Source organism: Brachyistius frenatus, unplaced genomic scaffold, assembly GCF_029030835.1.
Source record: "Brachyistius frenatus isolate BFR_SWC_R1_liver_20210118 unplaced genomic scaffold, ASM2903083v1 Contig_332, whole genome shotgun sequence".
NCBI lineage: Eukaryota > Metazoa > Chordata > Actinopteri > Embiotocidae > Brachyistius > Brachyistius frenatus.
The window spans coordinates 13,293-37,807 of NW_027210931.1; the positions used below are offsets into that span (position 1 = coordinate 13,293).

The 24,515-nt window shown below is 41.2% G+C and overlaps 1 protein-coding gene across 1 annotated transcript; it reads right to left on the reverse strand.

Moving 5' to 3' along the window:
* Positions 1-209: 209 nt before the first annotated feature.
* pinx1 (PIN2 (TERF1) interacting telomerase inhibitor 1) lies at positions 210-22,600 on the reverse strand. Its single transcript, XM_069723524.1, has 7 exons — positions 22,564-22,600; positions 21,894-22,003; positions 21,689-21,781; positions 21,363-21,444; positions 20,365-20,454; positions 14,990-15,072; positions 210-1,201 (listed from the first exon to the last, which is right to left on the reverse strand). Exons 1-7 carry the CDS (start codon positions 22,580-22,582, stop codon positions 533-535), a joined length of 1,146 nt encoding a protein of 381 aa, XP_069579625.1. The 5' UTR covers positions 22,583-22,600; the 3' UTR covers positions 210-532.
* Positions 22,601-24,515: the final 1,915 nt, after the last annotated feature.

The following is a 24,515-nucleotide window of genomic DNA, read 5'->3' on the forward strand; positions in this document are numbered from 1 at the left end:
ATAAAATCAGAGAGACACGCTTCAGTTCATGGGGGTTTTTTTTTTGCCCAGAGATTATTGATTAATACCACTCTTATATCTGTACAGTAAATATGAAGTTAAGCTAGTTTAGCATAAAAACAGCTGGAAACAGCTCTGTCAAAATTAACAAAGTCAGGAGGTACACTTAGGATTTGCCGATTAAAATTTTTTTTTTTTTTTAAAGTGTTTTACCCGACACATTTTCTGAGCTTTATTTTTCCCATAGCAGTGAGAGTGGTATCTATCTCCTTTTCACACTCTCAGCAAGAGAACTGCTCCATCTCCTCCTACGGTGGTACCTCAGCAGCCAGGAGTGTGAGGCTGAGGCCGCTTCAAGGTTTTCAAACCTGCCTTTTCTCCTCCCAATACACAAGTCATCTTCGCTAACAGATACTATGTTGTGTATGTAAAGGCATTTCATTTACTCCATAGATGGGATTCTTCAGGAGAACAGGAAGAGTACCAGGTCACCCTGAGGGATAGAGGATTCAACTTTGCCCTGAACTCTGCCTTATTCATGTTTCTTTTTCTTTTTGGATTTCTTCTTCACCAGCTCCTCCTCCTCCTCTTTTACTACAGTGTCCACCTCCTCTCTCTGTTTCTTCTTCTTTTTCTTTTTTTGTACAACCACTGACTCGACCGTTTGATTCTCAGTTGCCTCGTGTCCATTTGCTAGCTCACCTTCCTTGTTGTGTTTTCGGAGTTTTTTCTTCTTAGCGGGAGGCAGTTCTTCACAGTTCGGCTCGACACCAGAGGTGGAGCTGCAGCTCTCCTCTGTAGCGCCTTCGTTTTCTGCCGTTTTCCTCTTTTTCTTGTTTTTCTTTGAACGCTCTTGCTCTTGGTTCTCTTCATCCTCTATAACAATCGGACACATCTCTTCTACCACTTCCACCTCACGCGCAGCCTTTTTCTTCTTCTTCTTCTTCTTCTTTTTGAGCTCCTCTGTGTCATCGTTGTTGGTGTGGATTGGACTAGATGTCTCGGAGGCCTCTGCCTCCACTGAGGGTGCTGCACTCTGGGCCCCACGAGCCTTCTTCAGCTGAGCCATTCGCTTCGCAAAATACTCCTGCATCGTGAGGGTGCTCGTCACAGTGTTGGCGATGGACTCTGTGTCCAGTTCAGAAGCAGCGGGAGTCGCGCTCTCCTCCGTCTCGCCCTGAGAATCGCCGCTGTTGCTCTCCTAGACCACAGAGACAGAGATGAGCAGACGGAGTTAGGCTTTAGCGCAGCATTTAGAGAATCTACACGATAAAGAGTCGGAACACAATGGTGAATCGAGGAGCTTAAGTGATCGTCAATCAACGTGCAAAGATTACCCACGAAGACTTCAGTGAGTGAAGAGCGGGAGCCCAAAATAGGATGTCGATGTAACAATAGGTGTCAAAGCCTTAAAAAAAAAAAAAAAGCACTATCAACAGAACTGTCACATTTCTGAAATGTATCATCCATTTCTTCCAACACTTGGTTTCTGCACACATCCAGCTGTATGTCTTTGCACAGTCAGCTCTTTAACTGCCGTCCCTTTGTAATAGCTCAATAGCAAAGCAAACAACAGCTGAAACTTGATTTTCACACTGGAATGAAACGATAGCTGTGCCTGATGAAGGCAGTCTGAAAGAAATCTACATTTGCCCATATCATATCATTCATTTATATCATCTATTTATCAAAAAAAAAACCTAATCATTAGCTGATATCAGTATAAAGCCTCCTAAATTTAACTCATGATCTATAAATATTTTCAAACACATTCTTTTCCCTCTAAAGAATTACATATTTCTTACAACAAATTGTCGAAACCTGGCGCAGCATGAAACTATTTAATGTGTGAAGTCAAAGGACATATTCCGAAATGAACATGGAGTCTGACGGTCTGTCTTTTAGACACTCCTGAGGCACTACTTGTAATTGTAATTGTAAGCGTGTCATCATGAGTTTGAGACTCGAGACCACTCCACAACTTACACAGTGCAATGTTTGAAAAAGATCAAGCTCGTGAGGAAGATGTTTGCTATGCGGTACCCGTGTTGTATGCGTCTGCTAATAAACATACAACAGTTTCAAACTGAATGGAAGTGGAAGCTGCCCAGAGGAAAAAAACAAAAAAGGCTTCACACTGATGGTGAAGGTTAACTAGAATTAAGTGCCTTCATCAACGAGTCAAGCTGCTGTTTACATCCGTAGCTGTTCAGACTCATAATAATATATTTAGTGAAGACTTTAAAGGAATTTGTCCCATAAAGCTGATTCTGACTGAACACAAAGTTGTGGCCATGACAACTGACGATGCTTCAAATATTGATGATGATGCAAACACGTTACAGGTCCTAAAACACGAATGCTTCAAACACATCTTCAACCTGACAGCACAGAAGATCTTTACAAGCGCCACGTTTTCAAGGTGGACAAGATTAGTCCAAATGTGAAACATGGTTACGGTATGCCTTTCTGTTCCCGAGTTATGGCATTAAATGTTGGCCAGAAAAGTGTTCTTTCAGAACATTATGATGTCACAGTGACATTGACCCTTTGACTTATTGGGTATAAAATGTCCCCATTTCATCATTTTATCCTATTAGTGTAAATTAGCGCATGAATTCTTGAATTATGGCCACACACATATTGTCTGGTCAAAGTGACCTTTGACCACCAAATTCTAATCAGCTCATTCTCGAGTCCAAGTCAATGTTTGCGCCAAATCTGAAAAAATTCCCTCAAGGTATTCTTGAAATATCACATACGAAATGGAACGTACAGATAACCTGAACTTTTATGCCTCAGGCCACGACTGTCGTGTATAAAAAGTAGGGCAAAAATCCACAGCACTCATTCATTAGTTTTAGTTCAACTCCAGTCTGGGGGACACGATCCAGTCTGACCACAAACTCGTCTCTCCAACCTTTAGGCTACACATGGAAAACGGGGCCAACTTTACAACTGAGGCACAACACGGTCCAGATTTGAACTCGGCAGCATGAACAATTTGTCACCTCACCTCTGCGACCCATTTGTCTTCATTTTCCTAATGGCCTACTCAATGCATAATGATTTGTTCAGAAGAATACAGGAGCTCCTCTGGAGAGTCCCACTAAACAATACTGCCGCTCTGTGTATTACCTCGGAGATGGCGGAGTGGACGGCATTTTTCAAAGCCTACAGATTAGAGATAAATTGAAAACACCGTGTTGTGTCGAGTCACCTCGTGGTTTGGCCTTGAAGCTTTTACATTCAGATTACACAGCTCTGACCCTCAGCACTGATTGAGATAGACAAGCTAACTGATGTCTGGGTAAAACAATGCGGACGTAGCGCCAAACAAGTCTTGTGGGACCTCAACGGACTAAAATGCAGAGGGATGTTATCGGATACACACTGGGCTTCCTCTAGGGCCTGTGAAGGGATAGTTTACTGTATCTATATTTGTAACATGCAACATATCAATATGGATTCTTAGGATCATCTCAAATTTTGTTTTTTTTTCAAACCAGCTACTGGGGACTTCATGTAAACCTACAAGCTATTAGTCTTAGCCAACTAAAAGGCTTTTCATAGTCAATGTAATTTCATCAAGGGAACCACCATTGTCTTTGTGGTCTAATATATTGATTCCCATACGAAGAAATGATTGCTCTGCGAATTTACACACGGCAAAGAAAGGCAATAAATTGTGAAGAAAAGTTTACAGTGGAACTGTGACTGATCGGACATGTTTGAGTATTACACAACAGAGGAGAAGTATAACAGGAGAAGCTGGAGTTACTGCACAGATATTCACAAAAACTGAATTTGTAGCCATCGCCACCTCTCATGTTTGCATTGGTTCCTGACATCAACTTTGACTGATGGTCAGCCATTTTCATGTTTTTTTTCTTTTCGCGGACAATGAAGAGGTGAATTTCCTTCTCGACCGAGAAAAGGTCGACAACTTTTTCACAACCAAAGCACTTTTCTGGGGACACCAGCAAAAGACCAGGGCGAAGAAAAAAACACAAAAGCCAAGAACTATAATACATTCAAATAGAAGTTGTTTTTCTTTTTTTTTAACAAGCACTTTACAAGAAGTCAAACCTTATTTGCTTGTGGATCAAGGTCCCAAGGTCATGTTTTATATTTTATCAGGAACTATTATTTCTGTGTACAAAGCAACATGGGTTTTTATTTTGACTTGGTAAATTTTTGAGAGGAATATCTACAATATACTCTTTATCTCAAAGGGACAACACAACCTGTGACGGTAGACGTTGGGAAATTTGGACTTGGGTTTGGGTTCAGATTGTACACGTACCAGAAATGAAACAAAGTAAAACGGGAGACTTGTACATTACTGTACATAAAAAAAAAAAAAAAAAAGATTCAAATGGATATGATTGAGGCTAAATGACAAGTGTTTAAACAGACAAACTTTTCCGCCACCTCAGACCGTGAGGAGAAAGAACTTCTAACAAGGGGGATAAAGCCCTTCAGGTGAGGTGCCATTAAACAAAACTTTCCAACTTCCCAGAGAAAATCTATACTCCCTGTTACTGCACAATGGCATCCTCTCTGCTTGGGAGAGTGGAGATGGGGCTTAGAGCTGACAGCGCCAAACAACATGTAACTGGGATTTGGAAGATGGCTGGGGGCCACTTTAGAGCTGCCTGTGAAATTACTCTCAGGAGAGGGAGACGGTGAATGAGCGAGGGAAGAAAGAGGAGAGAGTGACTGGGAGAGAAACATCTTCCTCACCGTCAGGGAAAGGTGGCTTGAGCTTGGTATGCGGTTCGTCCTCACAGCCTGGGGATCTCCATTAGACTCTGATCCAACAGCAGGAGAAGTGCTGTGCTGGACGGACGGACGGACACGCACACGCACACACACACGCGCACACACACGCGTGTACAGATTCAGTCAGCATTACTGGCAGCCCTGGAGATTTTTCTTGGCATGGAGAGTTGAGGGCAACATGTTACTGACAAGCTACTCGGCAGTAGTGTTTTGAATTCTTGTTTCCGCATTCGTGTCTCCTTTTCTCTGATCTCTTATCAGTCTTTGTTTCTGAGCCATGATCAAAAACAACTGATTCCCAAAACAATATTCTTATACAAAAAATGTGAAAATAATTTTTTTTAAAAAAAAAAAAATCATTGATTTTTTTTATGACTCAAAAACAGATCCCTGTCATATCAATGTATTTTCATAATTAATATGTATATGTATTCAACCCCTTTCATTGAGAAAATGTTTTCTGTTTTCAACAGAAAACTCAAACCTCCTCTGTCAGTGTTTGATTCTCTTCTGCGTGTAACATATTTTTCTTGCGTGTAAATATTGTCGTATGAAACTGGAACAACAGAAACTCACATGTAAGACAGTAACAACACCTCATCCTAAACGTAATAATTACATATGCATATCATTCCTAAACCTAATTCCTAATCCTAAACACCTCATCCTAAACGTAATAATTACATATGCATATCATTTCTAAACCTGTTACAATCATGACGTTTTAGAATAAATGTCACAAAAAAATAATAGCGATTAACAATTTTTAGGGTTTTTTTCATTTTATGCTACGGCTTAAATATGAGCCTAATCATAGTTTTATAATATACGATAGACTCACTGTATGAAGTAGAACAGACATGTACTGGCAAAAATTACATTTCTATTTGTCTTTTAAACTTGGAAAACAAAAATTGCATAGGGCAGATATTACTGAAGTAAACAAAGAAACTACTGATAACGGCAGGTAGAAATGTCTAAAATAAACAATGTACTGTGGTGGTGCTAAACCTCCACTTAAGAGCCATTAAATTACAACAATAGAAAGAGGTGCCAACGAGATATCTCAGAAGATTGTGACGAGGCTGTTATGTAAATATTGTGACGGCCGTAATTATTTCTCATGACATCAACCATTAATTCATAAAAGAAAGATATTTGTCATTTTTTCTTTCAAAAAGTTACACATTCACACTTTATTGCAGTTTTAAGTAGCTACAGAGGATCTTCGGTTATCGTCGATAGATTTCCCCTGCCGTTTGGATGTTTATCCTCCTTTGACAGTGATTATTTTTACTCGGTGAACTGGCACACAAAGAACCAATTACCAAATCGAATCCACCAAATTACAAAGTGAACCTAATACTTTTCCCATGCCATGATATTCAGTAAGAATGCTTTAAAAGAATGAAGGATTTCTTGTTCTAAATTCCAACTTGCTCTGTACATGCTAAACCAATTTGCAGAGAAAAGCTTCCACTTACATCTTAAAAACGTACAGACATAGTTTACATAATTGCAGCAAGTGGAGAAGAATGACTAAAAAATGTTTTTAAAAATAAATAAATCGGGGTTGGAGAACACACCTATATCGAGCCGTGTCTATTCCTCCTACTCTCCTCCCAGACGTAGAACCCCAGGAAAAGGATGCGCTCAATGCACTGTGTGCAGCTCTGAGATAAGGCTCCTTCAGCAGAGGAGCGGTCTGGCTGGCTATCGGGCCCTTCCTGCTCCGCTCTCTCCCCTGGCGGGGGCTGGGGCTGGGCAGGGAACACAGGGAGGGTCCACAGAGGGTCCCAGAGAAAAGGAGAGGGTGGGAAGACATTCAACAGGCCGCCTCCTTCAAGACACTCCAGTTCTATCTCTGCCTGCTAATGTAGCCAATGGAAAGCCAATGGTAAGACTCGTGCCAAGGTGCCAACATACCGAGGCCAACATATTCAGGCAGAGAGTCAATCAAGCCAGCAGAGAGAAGACGGAAAAGGTTCACTGGAGTGCACGGGGAAACTTTTCTACCAGACGCAATCCAGTAAAAAGTCACTGAAATTCACAGAACTTTGTTCGGTTCATTTATTTAAACACAAAGTAAATAGCACATTATAAGGTCTGCGATATATTAGATGATAAATGAGCCGTCACATCTCATCGTCAACGTCTTAGAGGTGCAAAACATGAGCAAACTTTCAAATGGGTCAGATTATTATGGTCAAATGATTTAAATCAGAGGAACTCAGACATTGCGAGGTTTGGAGTCCTCTCGTTCAGTGGCGGTCAGTAACTGCACAGAGGGACAAACCATGAACTGGTGATCAAGTGTTGGGGGACTTAAAACGATTTTCTGCAAACCTCTTAGTGCCAAATACAACAAGGCACCCTCAGAGGTCAGGGAGAGTTCATAAATCCTAAATAGTGGACAGCAGAACCGTAGGTCTACTTGAGGAGTAAATTAGTAAAACTACATGGACCTTTTTGACAACTGAACAGCTCTGCATTTGGAAAATAAAGCCCTTTTGTGGTGTCCTATTGTATGTTTATAGAGTATTGTATATTATCCATAGAGAGATGAGCACCAGTATTTTTTTTCGTTGCAGGATTGGTTTGGACAATAAAATAAAAAAATTCCAATTATTTTTTGGGGCATTTTGCCTTTCCTACATTTGACCAGTAAAAACAGACAGGAAATGGATCCGCTGACGATGTTTACGCCACCAAGCCACGCAGCTATCAGGTCGCCCTTGGTCAGGATAATAACTTTCAAAATGTCCCCGATATGAAGCAGAATGCTCCGTTTGCATCACCTGTTGATGGTTGCAGTCAGTGAAGATGTCATGAAGTGAGACTGACGGCTGCTGCTGCTGTTTGTGATTCCACAGCTCAATCAAATGCAAAGCTGTGCATCAGTGAACCTGTTTCAATGTTTAACAGAGTGCTAAGGACTTTTCTTTTTTTTTTTTTTTTTTTTTTTTACAGCTAACTAGACTGAGAGTGCAAAAGAGCAAAACAAAAGACTGGACCGTACGAAGCCAATTGGTATACATGATGAAATGATCTGCTCTTTCTATGAATCAGCACGAAACATACATCATGTTTTTAGTAGCCCTGCTCGACGCCAACATATCGGCACCATCTGGCTCCACATCAAACAACTGTTGTTTGCAAAATCTAACGTGGGGATTAGTTCTTTCCTCGTTATTCGGTCAGATCGAAATATTTATCTGATGGAATCTGTAGACTTCAGAAATCCCATGATAAGCAGTAATCATTTATGACATTTAACCGACTTAAGTCTGATCATTGAAAAGAAAAATACAAACTGGTCAGTTGCAGTAATTCTAGGTCATTTACGAGGTCTTATTACACAGCATCCAATTGTTATTATGAACACAGAAGTCCTGTAAAATTGTCGAGCAAAGCAGTCCTGTTTCCCTGATGCAGCAATACAACCAGTGAATGTGGGTGCTAATAAAATCGGTGTAAACAGGGGATAACTCTACCTGCAAAAGGTTTTTATGCACAACCAAACTGACACATATATGACTTTTTTTGGCCAACTATTAGGAAAAAAGATTGCAAAATAATAAGTCATTCTCCCTTTGTATTAAAAACTGGCTAAAATGAAGAGGTAAAGGTGTTATTGTCTCACTGACTTTTTGCGTGTTTTTAAATGACTGCTTTATGGCTGTTCCAAAACAAACAAATCATTCAAGTCATTTAAGAAGTGCCGACAAGATTAAAACAAATATATTACAAGAATCACCAAAATGGTAACTGGTTTGTATCAGTCATGAAAAATCAAAACCTCGTACAATAATTAGAAACTGGATGACACTCAAATGCCTTGCTGGGAGGTTTACTTGTATTAAAACGGGTAAATATGAATAGTTATAAATAAGCAGTGTTTCAAAGGTACACCCTCTGGCTCATGTTAATTAAGATTTCACAATGCCGCACTTGCCCATTTATTTTCTTAAAAACTGCCTTTTTGCATTACTTGCTGGTTTTTTTTCCAATAATTTCCAGCCAATATCGGTAGGGTCTGTAATTGCATGTGTGCCCTCATTGTCCTGCCACAATAATAAATTCGGTGATACTCGGGGTCTATGGATCAGGCCCTGATAAGCCAGCCGTCTCTCCCTGATGAACGCACAAGTCCAGCAGCCCATCCTTCATGAGCCTGATGTGGGCGGACAGAAAAACAGGTGGATACCTTATTCCCTCGCAAATAAGTAGATGCTTCTGTTGACCATCAATATTTTTTAAGTAATGTCGCTGCCTCCAAAGAGATTCTAATATGCATCTTCCTTTTCTGCATAGATGAGCAGCGCACAAAGTAACAAAGTTAAAAACTCTAACGTGATGAACGCTAAGCGCATTAAATGCCACACGGTATGAAGCCTCCATAAAGCGCGACTTCTTCTCTAAGCATAGCGTCTCGGTGTAGTTAAGACCAAACACAAAGAAATGGGTTTTGAAAAATTGCACTTTGTGCCTGCTGCAAGAACGTTTATCATAAGTAACAAATGAAGACAACATTATGCATGCAGCATGACTGCTCTGTGCTTGTTTAACATTGCAAAGGCTTGCAGACACTGCCCCTCTCCCCCCCTCTCACAAACACCGGGGTCCCCCTACCCCAACCCCAGGGAGAGAAGATACTGTGATTATTTTTCCCCAGCTGTGATTTATTAGATTAAAGAGTCAGTGATTAAACGCTAGTCTGTGGCTGTAAACAGCCGAGGGCTGGAAATCTTTGGGCAGTTAGCTTCACCAGGTGGTAATTACCCCAGTCCCCTGTTTTCTGGCTTAGACCCGTAACGAAGAGACAGACACCCTCCTTTTTCTTTTTTTGTCCTGCGCTAATCTGTACGTGTCAGCGAGCTGGCATGGCCAGGAGGGAGCAGTCCACACAACTGCCAGGGAGGTAAGTGGCAAACGTGTGGTGTGTGTGCATGTGTGTGTGTGTGTGTGTGTGTGTCAGTATTCGCAGGCAATGTGGGGTGGAGGGGGGGGGGGGGGCGTGGGGGACTCACTCGGCGGGTCTTGATATTTTCGGCGGTAGAAGTAAAAGGGCCCGTCAACAAACACGCTTCAAGAAAGGGAGCGCTTTTGCTCGAGGCAATTAGATGTTATCCGAGAATGAATTAGAGCTCCCCGGCTTCACAATAAGCCGAGCAGCCAGCATGCGTGAGTGCACAGGCCTATTCAAAACGCAGCAACCACACTGCAGCGACGCGCGTTTACACCGGCATTCCCTTTCAACAGATCAACACTGCAAGTTGATGGACAACTGAACCAACAAGAAAAACAGGGCTCTGGTACCGTATTCCTACGACTAGTGTCAATCATAAAATGCAGTGGAACTTGAAACTAAACAGACAAAGAAAGTAAACAAGCCGTACACAGTAAAGCTACTTGATACAAACATACGCTTGTACATAACATATAATAAAACAACATTTTACCTCTTAATAAAGGAAGTCGGTATAGACGAGAAATAATAGCTTTGAAATGAAGAAGTAGGAAGCTAGAAGTAGTTCTCAATTTGCTTACGTGCATCAAGTCCAGCTGGAAAAAAGCCTGAATCTTAAATAATTATAGCAACTAAAGACATGAACCATTTTGATGCTTTATCAACAAAATCCAGCCAAGTCTGTTCATCCCTTTGACACAGTTCAAATTAATTATTCAACTGTAACTCACTTTACTGTTCACAGGCCTCAGTAGTAACCTGTGAAACCTGTAATAAAGTTGCAGACAATTTCTGTACTGAAGAGAGGTTTTGCTTCTGCGCTGTCAGCAGACACTGCTTTCACGGCTCGACTCCGCCCATCAGCTCCCCGGCGCCTTGGCGACGCATCTGCCAAAAGCTCGAGCCCCCAACCCGCGTTGCCCCTGCCCCATATTCCTTAACATGGTGGTATCGAGGGAGCCCCCGCTGAAGCGCGATCCTTCATGTGGACGACGCGTGGGCAGCAAACATTTGCAACAGGTGCCACCCGATGAGGCCTGATCCGCGGCCCTTTGTGCCTGAGCAGGAGTGGGAGTGGGAGAGGCCGCAGGGGTCACGCTGACCCGAGAACAGGGCGCGCCATACCAGCTCGTCTGACTGGAGATTCACACGTCATAACAAGGCTCGTACCAAATTATTCTCAACCATTTTTCTTCCCTGAGACTTTTAGGGAGTACAGAATTAATAAAGAGCTTGTTTGATGTGTGTAGTAGTCATAAAGGCATAGCCGTTAGTCAACATTAACATTAAAACCTTCGCAGACGTGAACGTTTTCTTATTGCGCTGATTAAAAGGCCAAAATTCAATTCACCGATGGCACTAAACAAAAGGAAAATAATATGGATTATGTTGCGGATTTTTAACAAAATCAATACATGGAAAAATAAATGCAAAAAATAAAATAAAATAGAAATATTGTAATTTAATCATATTTTCATTCAAATTCCAATGACAAAGTCTGACTCATCATCTGAGACATGGTCACTTCACAGTCACAATATTTATATTAGAAAATGGTTTTAATAATGCAGATTAAAAATAGAGAAACATACAGAAATTAAAAAGACTAACTAGAATTTTGTCTTTTTCAACACCCCTCCCACAAAACAGAAAAAGGTAGGAAGAAATGTAGGTGGAAAAATAAAACTATGGCTTGTTTCCACCTTTCATCCGAGCTGGCGGCTTTAAAAAATGACTAACTTTTGTTGATGTATGAATCGGCGGGGAGTCTATTTATCAGCAGGCCCTCTGCGGTCGCCCGCTTGGGTCCCTCAAGTCACAAGCCGCGTCGCTCCCCTTTGACTGATTAATTAGCCAATCAGAGGACATTTTTCACTGGGCGGCAGAATGGTTTATTTCAGCTAATGCCGGGCTTTCGAGTTGAGGCCCGTTGGAGCCTCGTCGGCTCTTTCGGCCTGCCTGAGTGGCTGGGCAGAGGGGCAAGGGAGATAAATCAAGCCGGGCTGGCCCTCCATGTGGCTCCCCTAACTAAACCCCCTGAGGAGGGCATGGAGAGCAGGGGAGGTGGAGAAGGGGGAGGAAGGAGAGCAGGACGCAGGACGGCCAGGGGCACTGCTCGCCCGCCGATAAGCACGGGGAGCACAGGGCTGCCAAAGTGCCTTCATTTAGAAGTGGCCGGCGCTTTTTGATATCTCGGCAGAGAGAGCCTGTCGTTTGTCATGCGGTGAGTAATTGTGTTGAGGGGCACAAGAGGGGGCAGGAGATGGAGGGGGCCGGTAAGCGTGGGATGGGTGATGGATAACAGAGAGCTAAGTAGATGGACAGGTGCTACACTACAACCCTCACTGGGCAGGAAGTGTAAATAATGGTTGTAAGCATATATTTTCAGGTAGCTACACGATATATATATATATATATATATATAAAAAATTAAAAAAAGGTTATGGGTGAAATGGTGATCATCGATTTATCTTTCAGATAGCAGCCTTTATTGAACGAGTAATCTTGAAGCAGTAAAATTAGGTTTGAATTTAGGTTTTTTTTATGTGTTAAATATGTCCTAAATAAACAGATGATAGACATCAGGATACTTTTTATATATTAAAATATTAAAGACATTGAGTCGTTGATTTGGGGGTTTTAATGTCACACAGCTTGTTGTGTTCTTCAAGCGTCTTTGTTTCCTTACACTTCCAAGTTTACCTGAGGTTGTTTGAATATCAAAAACACCAATTCATTTCACAATTTAGCAGCAACTTCAAAAATACACAAAGTGAATCATAAAATAAAAATCTTTGCATCTTGAATTTGAAAGAGGGATTTTAGCCATAAACGCAGCACTACTGTCAGGACAAGAGGTTTACGTGTAAACATCACTTATAGACAGTACTTCATGTGAAACGCAATAATGGACAAGAGTTAGCGGCTACCTGTCCATAACTAACCACTGTATTCTCTTCATATGTTCTCACACGTTCTTTTCAACACATCCAAGTGCTGCCTTTGATGAACAGAGGCATGTGGGACTGTTTGTGTGTGCGCGCGAATGTGTGCATGTGTGTGCGCTTGTCTGCGTTTTCAGGGAGCGTTGTGAACAGCGATAAGAGGCGAGCAGGAAGCACATCACTGCGGAGGAAGGAAAACACGAGCAGTGGGGGACTTGGTGGAGGGAAGGCTGGGGAGACAGCAGTGGGTGGTGGGTGAAGGCGGGAAGATTCATGAGGAGGAAGTAGGGACGGTCTGGAGAGGCCGATCCAGATTTGGTTCGAGTCTCGTGGCCTCACCTTGTCAGGATGCAGATATGTGATAATGCGATTGGTGGCAGCTTGCATGTGCAAACCCAAACCAATCAATCAGTACCAATCCAAAGCTGCCGATGTTTGGATAGTCACTATAACTCAGTGGGGACAATGAGATTACTGCATGGTGTAGGGCGTGTTTGGTACCATAAGAGCGGCGGCGGGTAACTGTAAGCACAGATCAGTGGGAGCCGAGGGTCACTGGCAGTGTCACGGACACATTCGCAGGACAGTCACAGGAGATCCGGCAGAATGCCTGGAGCTTGATTGGTCCATCACCCTTTTTAACTCTTCCCAGCAACCTGCTGATGTTGCTGGGCTTCAACACAAGGCCTCGTGGGAAGCCATTGTAATTGTATCGAGTGTTTTTCGATATGGTCAATGGTGTCCCTCCTGGCTGAAAAATAACAACCCATAACCAAACGATTAGGGAGAAAATGATGGTGTGTATTGCTTGCATTTCCAATGTTAATCAGCTGGGGAGCAGCTGCCATTGTGACGTTATGGCTCAGCCCCTGCAAGAGAGCAGAGAAGGTGTCTTTTTGTACAATTTATGGATTTTTAAGATGCCAATTTCTTCAAGCCAAATGCTTGAGATAAACACAGGAAGCCACCAAGAGGCATTTCTGTGCCTTGAAGTCCAAATCTGGATACATAATTGTCCTCTAAGCTTTGGATTGGGTCAGTCAAACTTGTGACAAACAAGAAAACCTACTTTATTACATGAAGATTTATTTGCCCTTATTAAAATACGACAATGTTTTTAAGGTGCTTGTGTCACTTTTTGAGTCTCGATACCATTCCCACAGTTTACATGAAAAATTTGAAAAATATCTTTCAGAATCCGGTCTGTTCACCATCAAGCACCATTCAAACATCTAAAATCTAAAAACACACGGCAGAGTTATTGGGACCTTAAATATGCAACTCACTCAGCTGTCTTTCAACTAAGGCAGATGTTACTCCTTTACAGTTCCTGTAAATTTCTCAGTAGGTTCAGTTGCACATTTGCTGTACAACAAGTTTAATTTGTAGATATTGAATTCTGACAACAACCCAAAAGATAAAAATTCAAAAATGAGTGAAGTTTTGTTTTTGATACGTAAGCCAAAGGTTCTTCCTGGGCTTGAACTTGGACCTTTCTGAGCCTGTAAGCTATATTTCAAAAGCATGAGACCTACCATAACGCCAAATGGCAACGTTTGAAGTGATCAACTACCTACGCCAAGAGCAAAAAAAAAAAAAGGTAACTTTTTTGCGCGCGTCATCATTTCAGATTTCTGCACACCTCCCCGCAATTCTGATTTTCCTTTAATAATGCCCGCTGGCACACTTAACCACCTGATGTGACGCTCCGAGACAGAAGTGGAGAAAAAGGTGAGTGCGAAGGAGAGGAGCAGGGTGTTGGAGTGCAAATCCTTTAACTGGATTTAGGTGCTCTTGCCCCCATCAGTGGCCTGTTGGCGGTGTTAAAGCAGCCTGCTGTGACACGACTAATCAAAGGCCACAGGCTGATCAGGAGCTGGGCCCTGTAGAAGCAGAAGGATCACATGATACCAGAGCAACCAACGGAGGCATCAGCACCAATGGTCATCCGCAATTACCCAGAAAGAGACAGATAAGCTCGTGCCACGTGGTCAGAACTCTGCCATCTCCTCTCCGGGTGCACACTTGACTTTGACTGAGTTAAGGAAGATCAGAGGCTTGTCCACTCAGTTTAGATGAAAACTGCTGTTTCATTACAAGAAGACTGAGTTAGTAAATGGATAAGGAATATTGTCTGGTCAAACTGGATCTGAGGAATAAAAAATAAGCCTTTGTTTGCAGGTCAACAATAGAAATGGAACAATGATGAAGAAAATTATTTTTTAGAAAAGGCTTGAAAGTTGTTTTTTATTCCCAATTCTGGGTAAAGTAACAAAGATTCATGTTTTACCTGCTCTTGGTCTTTCGCAGCTCTTGTTCTCTTCCCAAAGATACAGTTAAGGTCTGTTTCACTGCGTGAGGATAAGTCCTTTCCTAAATTTAAAAAAAAAAGAAGAAAAAAAGAAAAGACATTTTAAATATTATCCAAGAATTTAAGCCTGTTTTGGGCTTTATCACTCAGGCTCATAAAATCAAGGATTATTTCAACAACAATATAAAATGATAAATAAATCGGCCCCGGCATACATTTGCAGGTATACGTTTTAACATATTTACCAAAGACAATTCATAGCCAAATGTTTTACAATATACAGACATGAATTTGAAGACACACAACTGAAAATTTCAGTTTGATCCAAGTGACTTGTAATGGTTAAAAGCATGAGAGCATTCGTGTGCGTGTGCGTGTTAGGGAAGTGGAAGGTGGTCACTGAGTAAAGAAAGGGGAGGTTTGCTTGGTTTTATTCTTGCTGCAGGGATAAAACGGCAAAAGAATAATAAACCGACGACAAGGTCTACCACGCCACGCCTCCGGATTCCCATTTTCAAGCCGGGCCTCAAAGACTCCTGAAGCACACAGTCGTCTGTCTCAAGCCTGGGTCCTGTTCGTACAGCTGCATCCTCTTCCTTCAGCAGGGCTCTGATAACATTTGGTTATTTATTGCTTTTAAACCTCTATCTCCCCTGCTCTTGGCTTTGAAAGTCACTGCACATGCAGGTCTAAGATGTATAACCAAGAAAGTCTCTTGAAAACTAAAAGAAATGAGAAAGGGGGGCCTGTGGTGTTTGTCATCTGGTGAACTGAGGTCAGACGTAAAATTATGTCCAATCTGACCTTCCTACTGTTTGGATGAGGAAGTACCTGTCAAACTTTTCAGCCTTTTAGGTGAAAGTGCAAATAACAATGTTCTGATAAAAAGAAGCTTTAACGTACTTTTCCCATCGACTTTTAAACATGGCTGAGAGCCATTAAGTGGGATGAAGCATGGGTCCTGCGAACGTGCAGTGGAAAGTGTTTCCAAGGTCACGGTTGAAATGGCAACGATTATCAGTACAGATAACGAGTCAAACCAGATTTACAAACCACTGACGTTTAAACAGACAAACACACCAGTTGGACAAATAAAAATAATTTTAAAAACAAAGACTGAAGATGTAATATTAAGTACTGAATGTGTAATTGTAGGTAGATGCGATGTTTCGAGGGACCAAATGACCAATTGTAATTTATAAATTCAGCTAACCTCTGGCAAAATCTGTCACAAGACACATGCTATCTGGAAGGTAAAACTCTGATTTGTTAAAAGCCCAAACTTCTGATAAAAACCAGCACACAGAGCAGTGGATGGAGAGCTGTAGTTAAATCCTGCATCAACCACCCTTGCTGCCCTGACAGGTGATGGATGGAGGTAGCAATTAAAACTGGGTTACTGGTTTATGCTGTGGGCCCTGGACCTAAGCAGCGGAGATTTTGGTGCCTTTCCCCACAAACAAAGGCCATCAATCCTCAATGCTTGCAAAGAGGGAGCCAGCACGAACAGGATATCAATATAAAAAAAAAAAAAAAAAGCAGGAGAAAGTAAGGAGGAGGCCGGCACTGAGAGGGAGAGGTGTGTGTTTGGAAGGTTTTCTGAAGCCACTGTGGCCACAACATTTTAGCAGCAATGTTTTTGTGCACCGAGCTGAGTGACTGGTTATTAGAACAAGCAAGCAATGTGGTGTGAAATAGGGCTGGACAATGTATCGATATTACATCAATATCATGGTACGCGGCATACGTAATGTCTTCTCCTGGTTTGAAAAGCTGCCTCACAGTAAGGTGATGTCATTTTCTGAACTCATCAAACTGTTCTAGCTCAGTGGTTCTCACGGTGATGGGTTGCAGGTACACTTTGAGCGGGTAATTTCCGATGCTACACCTTTATTGTTTCCCATGATGCAGCGCGTGTGCGGTGGCTGCTTGTTTCCAGCATTGTCATGACAGCAGGGACCAAAACTCATCACATCAGTTGTTGGCTCTCATTCGAGCATTTGTACACAGTGAGGGTTACATTAGTCTGCCTTTTTATAGCATACAATTCAATTTAGATTTATGAAACCTGATGAACATCACCAGTATAAACAAAAGCAAATAAAAAAAAGTCAGACTTTTCGTCACCGTAGGTCCAGGTTTTTTTGCCTTTTTTATTTTTTATTTCATGTTTTAAGAGTGCAGGAAAGTATTGTGTATCCCTGCTCAAATATTGTTTTTTTTTAATAAGTCCCTCAAAAATTGTAAACATTTGATTTGCGACTTAATGACTAAGAAAAAATTGTGGGTCGTAGGGTTTGACCAGTGTAGAACCAATGTATTTGCTGTTCCATCATTGCCTTCAGCCACTTTATATCGACATTATTGATTATTAAACATCTCACCGTGTAAATATTTTTTGTGAAAGCGCCGATAGCTATCCATACAATAATGCCGACATCAAAATCAAGGGTATTTGATCAGAGATATTGTAATATTTGATTTAGTCTCGCCCCAGCCTGATACAACATTCTTCAATTTAATATGAAATCAAATATTAAAATGGTAAATTCAACCTCCGTCTCTACCATCCAAATATTGACCTTTACCTGTTGACAATGTAGGAGAGAACTACGAATGTATTGCTTGACCTTTTCAACATGTAACAAGCTTAGCAACACTAAATCTATTACGAAGCCTTAACTTGGCAACAGGTTCACAGGGAGGGGAGTGTAAGTCAGTCAGTGGAAGCATGCAAACAGGCGTGGCAGGTTAGATGTTGCCAGGTAACACTTTGGTTGCCAGTGCCAATCCACAGCACGACCTGGACACGGTGTGGCAAATTTCAATAGAAGGAGACAATTAAAAACGAGAGATAAATAAAGTATGTCTTCCTATGGCTGTCTCCTACCACTGTGAGAGGGCCGTCAATATTTAAACAATTTAATTATCTCAAAACTGAGTTTCACACTCAAACTTGATGCTTGTTGCGCATTCCGAGAACTCAACTCTCAAGTTTCCATTCCTTTATAAGTCGCTTATAAACAAACACCAAGTGCCAGCGTCCCTTTACTTGCATGACAACTGTTGCCACCTGTTTTGAGTGGAGACCGTTCAATGCGGTGTTAGATTGCCAAAGACAGTTGAAATGACAGCTCTCCTGCCTACAGAGACAGAAAGTGGCTTAAGATTGAATTTCTAGTAAAAACATTTCTTCCTTTGAAGACCTTCTCAGATTTCTAACAGTCTGTGAGAATTAAACCTTCTAAACAAGAACGGACATCAAATGAAACAGACGGCGAATGTAAGATGCTACTTTTACTTTAAGTTCCACTGACATGCATAAACAGCTGGCGGTGATAATGGACGAGATCTTCTCAAACGGATTACATTATAAAGTCCTGCAGGATCAGACTTTACTATTTGACAGATGGTTGGGGTACAAGTGCATCCTCTTGAAAGGAAAGGTCATTGAGGCCAATAAGGAGAGGAAGAGAGGTGGACGTAACGGCAGGGAAAGAGAGGCCCAACTGGGATACACAGGACTGGGTTAGCATTCAATAAGAAGCCGTTATAGTTGTGCAGCAAAGTTCTACAGACTGATGAAACCAAAATCAACATCCACCAAAAACAATGCAAAGAGGAAAGTGTCACTAGAAAGGCCCAGCTCATTACCCAAAACAGCCACCTCATCTGTGAAACATGGCTGTGGTTCCGTGATGGTTAGGGCAGGTATGGCTGCTAATGAACATGGCACACTGGTACTTAGTGATGACGTCACTGCTGACAGAAGCACCAGAATGAATGCAGAAGTACACAGGATCCCTCTGTGCGCCAAGATTCAAACAAATGCATCAGAAACCCATTGGATGACACTCCAACGTTCAGCAGGACGACAATCCCAAACAAAGGTCCTCAATTGACTGATTGAGGTGCATGTTTAAAAGGGGAACATTTGCCGTACAGATATTTGCATGTTCATGTAAACCTACTTAAATTAAAGCTGGGTCTTGGCACTTTTGGCATGCGCATCATTTTAGTTCAAATCAAATATGCTGATGCCAAAAGCCACAGAACAATGATCTAGAGTGACTGTACTCAAATATTCGCTTTGACGATTGGTCTTCACGTTAACTGGAATAACATTCTCCAATCAATCTGGACAGCCACTAATCCAAATTTCAAAAGGAGATGTGAATGCTGTAAACTTGAAATGGATGCATTAATTGTCAAATCAGTAGAACTGATGTAGACTCACGAATGCAGATACAACATGAGGCAAAGGTGCATCTGGGCAAGTTTCAACATGAGCCGTTATAACGAGTTGTATGAAATCATAAAATGTAGAGAAAGGGAGAACAGAAGATAGAGCATCTGGAGTTAAGTAAGAAAAACAAGCATCATCATCATCATCATCACAGCATTAACGTCCATCCTTTATGTCCTAAGTGTCCCTTGTGTAAGTGCGTCTAATCTGTCAGGAAAAAGCATCTTTTTCTGTCTCCTGCCAAATTAAGACCACAAAGACAGGGTGAGAGGGTCTGGGGAGAGACCGAGGCCATGTTTTATCTGGCAGGGTCATCTAATAGGTCACGGGAGGTGTTGTTTTTGGGGGGCCAGTAAATGGAGATGCCAGATGCCCCAAACAGGAAACAGGAAGCAGCTATTGAATGACGTGTAATATAAAAGGCTCTTCCAGGTGAAGCAAAAGTCAAGATATTTTGTTGCCAAGTATGCTGACCTGATGAGGTAAATTTGAACCCAATGACAAATAATTATAGATTCCTTATCTAAACATATGTTCATATTGGATAATCTTGCACTACAAAAAAAAAAAAACCTTTGGATTAATATCAGCAAGAAATTGCAAGTTTAAAACAGGCAAATCACAGTCCAACATAACTCACTGATGAGCACTTCGACAGTTTTACCAAGTTGTGAACGTAATCATGAAACTATGCTCAAGTAAAGAGACTCAGCAGTAAAATATGGACTTGAAGTTATTCATTTTGGTCTCCAGTGGTCCTGAACACCAAATTCCTCCTTGTGCCTATCAGTGTACTGGCCTTGACCAGCAAATCTTAACTTCCTGACATGTAAAAGAGTAATGAAAAGAGAGGCAAGAGATATAAATAACCTCCCCAAGCACTCACCGGGCCAACTGACCCAGGACAGGCTGACAGAGCTCTGATCAGCGTCTGTGGTCTGAGATGAGAGCACAGGGCTCAACGAGAGGTCAAGGTGACTGTGTGTCTGCATGTCAAAAACTACCAAAGCAGAGGCCCCAGTTTTCATTGTCTTCTTGAACTCTTCTTATCCTTCACATCTCTCTCTAAAGCTAAAAAGAACTGTCAGCTGCCACAAAGTCAACCCACCTTTGGTGAACTTCATGTAATGGACCCTCTTTTTGGAGGTCTTGGATTTCTCTTCCAAGCTGAAGCCTTTCTGCTCGTCTGGTGGAGTTTCTACATTTAATAAAGAAAATTCAAAAAAGGGAACGAAAGGTAGTCACATATAAAAACAGATTTAAAAGTGTTGTTATTGCACCAAACCTCTACAAGCACCATATATGTTTTTTTTGGTTGTTTTTTTTTTAACATGCTTTTAGCTTTCTGGCACAGTGCTGATGAGCATGTTCATGATGTGACAGAGACTAAGTCCAGGCCTTCAATCGACTAAATGTTGCACTGCAGCACCCTCTACTGTCCATCAGGTCGACCAACCAACCAAGCTTTTCTTCACACACTTCCTATTTACAGTCATAGTCATGCTTGATGGCAGATAAAGTCTGTAACTGGTGTTGGAAAGTTTACAATTGAAAACATATTAAGTATCACTACATGTCAACACTATATGCAAAGATATATGGTATAATTCAGGCCTATTAAATCGACAGCTGGCCGGCTATGTGCCAGATACTGCTGATATATCTTCTGACCTGCATGTGCAAGTGTGCCCTTGTATGTGCTGCTATATCTATTAACTTTATGCTGTAAATAAGAGTAATGTGTAGCCATTAATTGACAAAATATTCTGTGCATTCTGTGTATCACAGTGATTTTGTATGCGGTGAGCTGCTTTAACACTGGTTAGAAGCAATAGTTTAAGGTCTGGACAGTCTGGATGTAATCTAACCACATGCTTAACACACGTACCACTTCTATATTACAACCCAAGGAAAAAATAAATAGATCAAAAGGTCACAAATGTAAATTTAATATTTTTGTCCCTTAGCATAAAGAACAACTTGACACACTTCTCTGTCGTATCATTGACACACAGAGTTGACAAAAACAAATGAAATCAAACTGTGGTGATGAAAAATGCGTTATATATACAAACTACACAGCTTGACTGAGTTTTCTGTACATACCGGTGATGTTGTTTTGACTATGGCAGTTGTTCAGTTGGGCAAGAAGCTCATTAAAATCGTCTTGGTGAGCAATCCAGTTATCCTGCGAAGATCGCAAATGTCAACACAACAGAACTGACAAACATTTGTTTGACAATAACAGGTTATTTTATGTTTTCAGACCAGTTTGACACTGATATGGAAGATAAACTTGGATATGTAGAGTCAACTGACTCAGCATTTAAAACTAACTGGCGATACTCGTTACCAGTTCAAATTAAAGAATAAAACCTAAATGCCTATTTTTGATTAATATGTAATTGTATGTATGTTTTAACTGCGCTCACCTCCTGGCTGGCATTGGTCCCAAGCCCGTAGTTGTCGTTCTTAAGTTTTACTTTAATGTGGTCGGTGGAGCCTTGCTCAGTCCTCCCCAGACCCTGAAGATAAAAAAAAAAAACAAATAAAAACAGACATGTGACAAATGTTTACCAATTCTTCCCATCCACTGCCTGTCTGGAGACACCACTGATGAGTCATCGGTACACTCACCTTGCCCTTGGACCAGCCCATTCGCTCCAGCATCTTCTGACCAAACTTGGACTCATCTTTGCTCCAGGTGCTGTTCCTCGGGTCAACAGACCACTTCTGTTTCCTCCGGGCTGAACAGAGAGCAGCAGCATTATTACAGAACAGTCAGCCAACATAGACATCAAGTAAAAGTGCAGAAAAAGAAACTCGCACTCAGTCTGTATACACAGTGCAGACAAACAATGCACCAAAACACTCATTACTCTGAGACTAGGTTGTTTTTTTTGTTTGTTTTTTTACATACAACGCTGATAGATGTCACATTTAACACTGTGACAACATCCCGAGTCATTAACTACAAAAAGCAGGAGACAAGAGATGGAAAAACATTTTATTTAATTATTAATGACGCCGATTTTGGCTACAAATGAGCTGATAGTGAGTTGCTGTGGTTAAGCTCCGTAAGTTACAAGAGAAAACACGTGTTTGCTTACTGCTGTAGAAAATGCTAATGTCAGCGCCGGAATACTTTTAACAAGTAGGCCTACTAAAATACGACACGGTTTCAGTTGGAAATATCTATACATTAGGTTTCGGTAGGGTTTTGAGAAGATAAAACACAGAATAACAAATAGCTACAACTAAAGAAGACAGAAATATACGTTAAAAATTCAGAAAGAAATATATTTACGCTCAGCAAGCATGGACATCCTAGGGTCCTTGATCAGATCGACTAAAGTCGGCGAGGCGTCCCAGAAAATGCCTGAACACAATATGTTTAACAACGGTGGTTGATCGACGTAAATAAACCCTTAAAATAATATTTATTGTCTGCCAATAGTGCTCAATGTGTATATATTTATATTAATTTGTACATTATTTGTATTATTGATACTGTTGTTATTTCATTCATATCGCTCCACGTGATTGTTCTCGCCAACAGAGGGCGCCACAGGCAAATAGTCACCGCAGGAAGTTTGCGCTGCATGGGTCACCCGGGTTCAATGAACCGTAGACTTAAACAGTGAGTGTCTTGCTGTGTTTCAAATGGTGTACTTGTACACGAACACTCACTAATTTTTTTTTTCTCCACACTGTCAGTACAGAAACACAGCAGTGCAGGATGATGCACTCAAAACACCCCAAAAAAAGAAGTATTGAAACTGGACACTTTCCACCCTAAACGGTCGCCATCTTGGCTCCGTAGAGGAAGGGGCGGGGCCACCGGCACAAATAATTGTTTAATTAAGGGCTAAAATGCTAATTATATCCTATGTTCTTTGATCTATGCAGAGACACTTAGATTGGTTAAAAGAGTTGTGGCTAAAATGCACTGCAAAAGAACTTTTCATTCCCACATATAGACCTCTATGAATTTATAGCCTATAGTATATTTTATAATTATATATTTTATAATATTAATAATAATGAATAATTGCAATTGATACATACATATATAAAGACTAATTGCAGTATAAATTATCCTCAAAACTTGGGTTGTAAAAATGTGGGTTTAAAAACATTTAATTTCTGTAATGAATTGTTGCATCTCCAATACATAGGCTATGCCAGGGCAAGTATTATGTATCTGCGAGCAGCCAATATCTACTGATATCATCCCAGTGATCCATTACTCAAGCTCCATCCAAACTAAACTAAGAAGGGAGGCACTGGTGCAGTGGTTAGCACTGCCACCTCACAGCAAAAAAGGTTTGGGGTTCGAATCCAGTCCTGGGCCTTTCTGTGCAGAGTTTGCATGTTCTCCCTGTGCTTGCGTGGGTTCTTTCCGGGTTCTCCGGCTTCCTCCCATCATCCAAAAACATGCACCTCAGGTCAGGTTACCTGGCGCCGGGCTAGTGGCAAGTTTCTTGTGCAGCCAACACACAAATGTCATAATGTTTTTAGTGATTTACGCAGTACATTAACCTTCAACGGCACAAGATCAGTACAGAAAGAGCTGAAAAGTTGTTGTAAATCATAGAAAGTAAAAAAACAAGTAGACTTGAACCTTCTCTCACTCACTATTCAACATATCAAAGCACTTTTATTTACCTACTTTCTATTGCAAGGTGTTTCACTGCCAGCAAAAACACTTCAACTCTAAAAAAAAAAAAAAAAAAGAACCGCAAATTGCACTTGAAGCAACAGCTTTAACCACCACAAAGTAAACTGCTGAGATGTGGACCAACTGGATTTGACCAAATGTCACTCTTATGTAACCTGTACCCAGCACATCAGACAGCATACCAACCTAAAAAAACAAACAGTTTGTTGTGTGATGGAGTGTTTACACCTCTCTATTGGTTAATAAATTACTTGTGATTAAACACAGTAAACATTTTACAAGTCTATGTAAATGTGTACCAATATAGCACACTGTTGGATCCATCAATAGGCCCAGGTGTCCTTGAGTTACTATTAAAAGCTTTGTGGGAACATTTACCAGCCCTATTAGGAGGAACATTTCATCCAAGTGGTAACAGTCCCTGTGCGCCCAAGGCAAAGAGTGAACATGCAATTATCTGTGCTCATCTGTACCTTTAGTTCTTTGAAATCAAGCCCAGGTTAAAAAAAATAAAAGGCAGACTTGGGTCACCTTCAAGATTTGTGTGCCCAGAAACGGAGACAGGGTACACCCTGGAC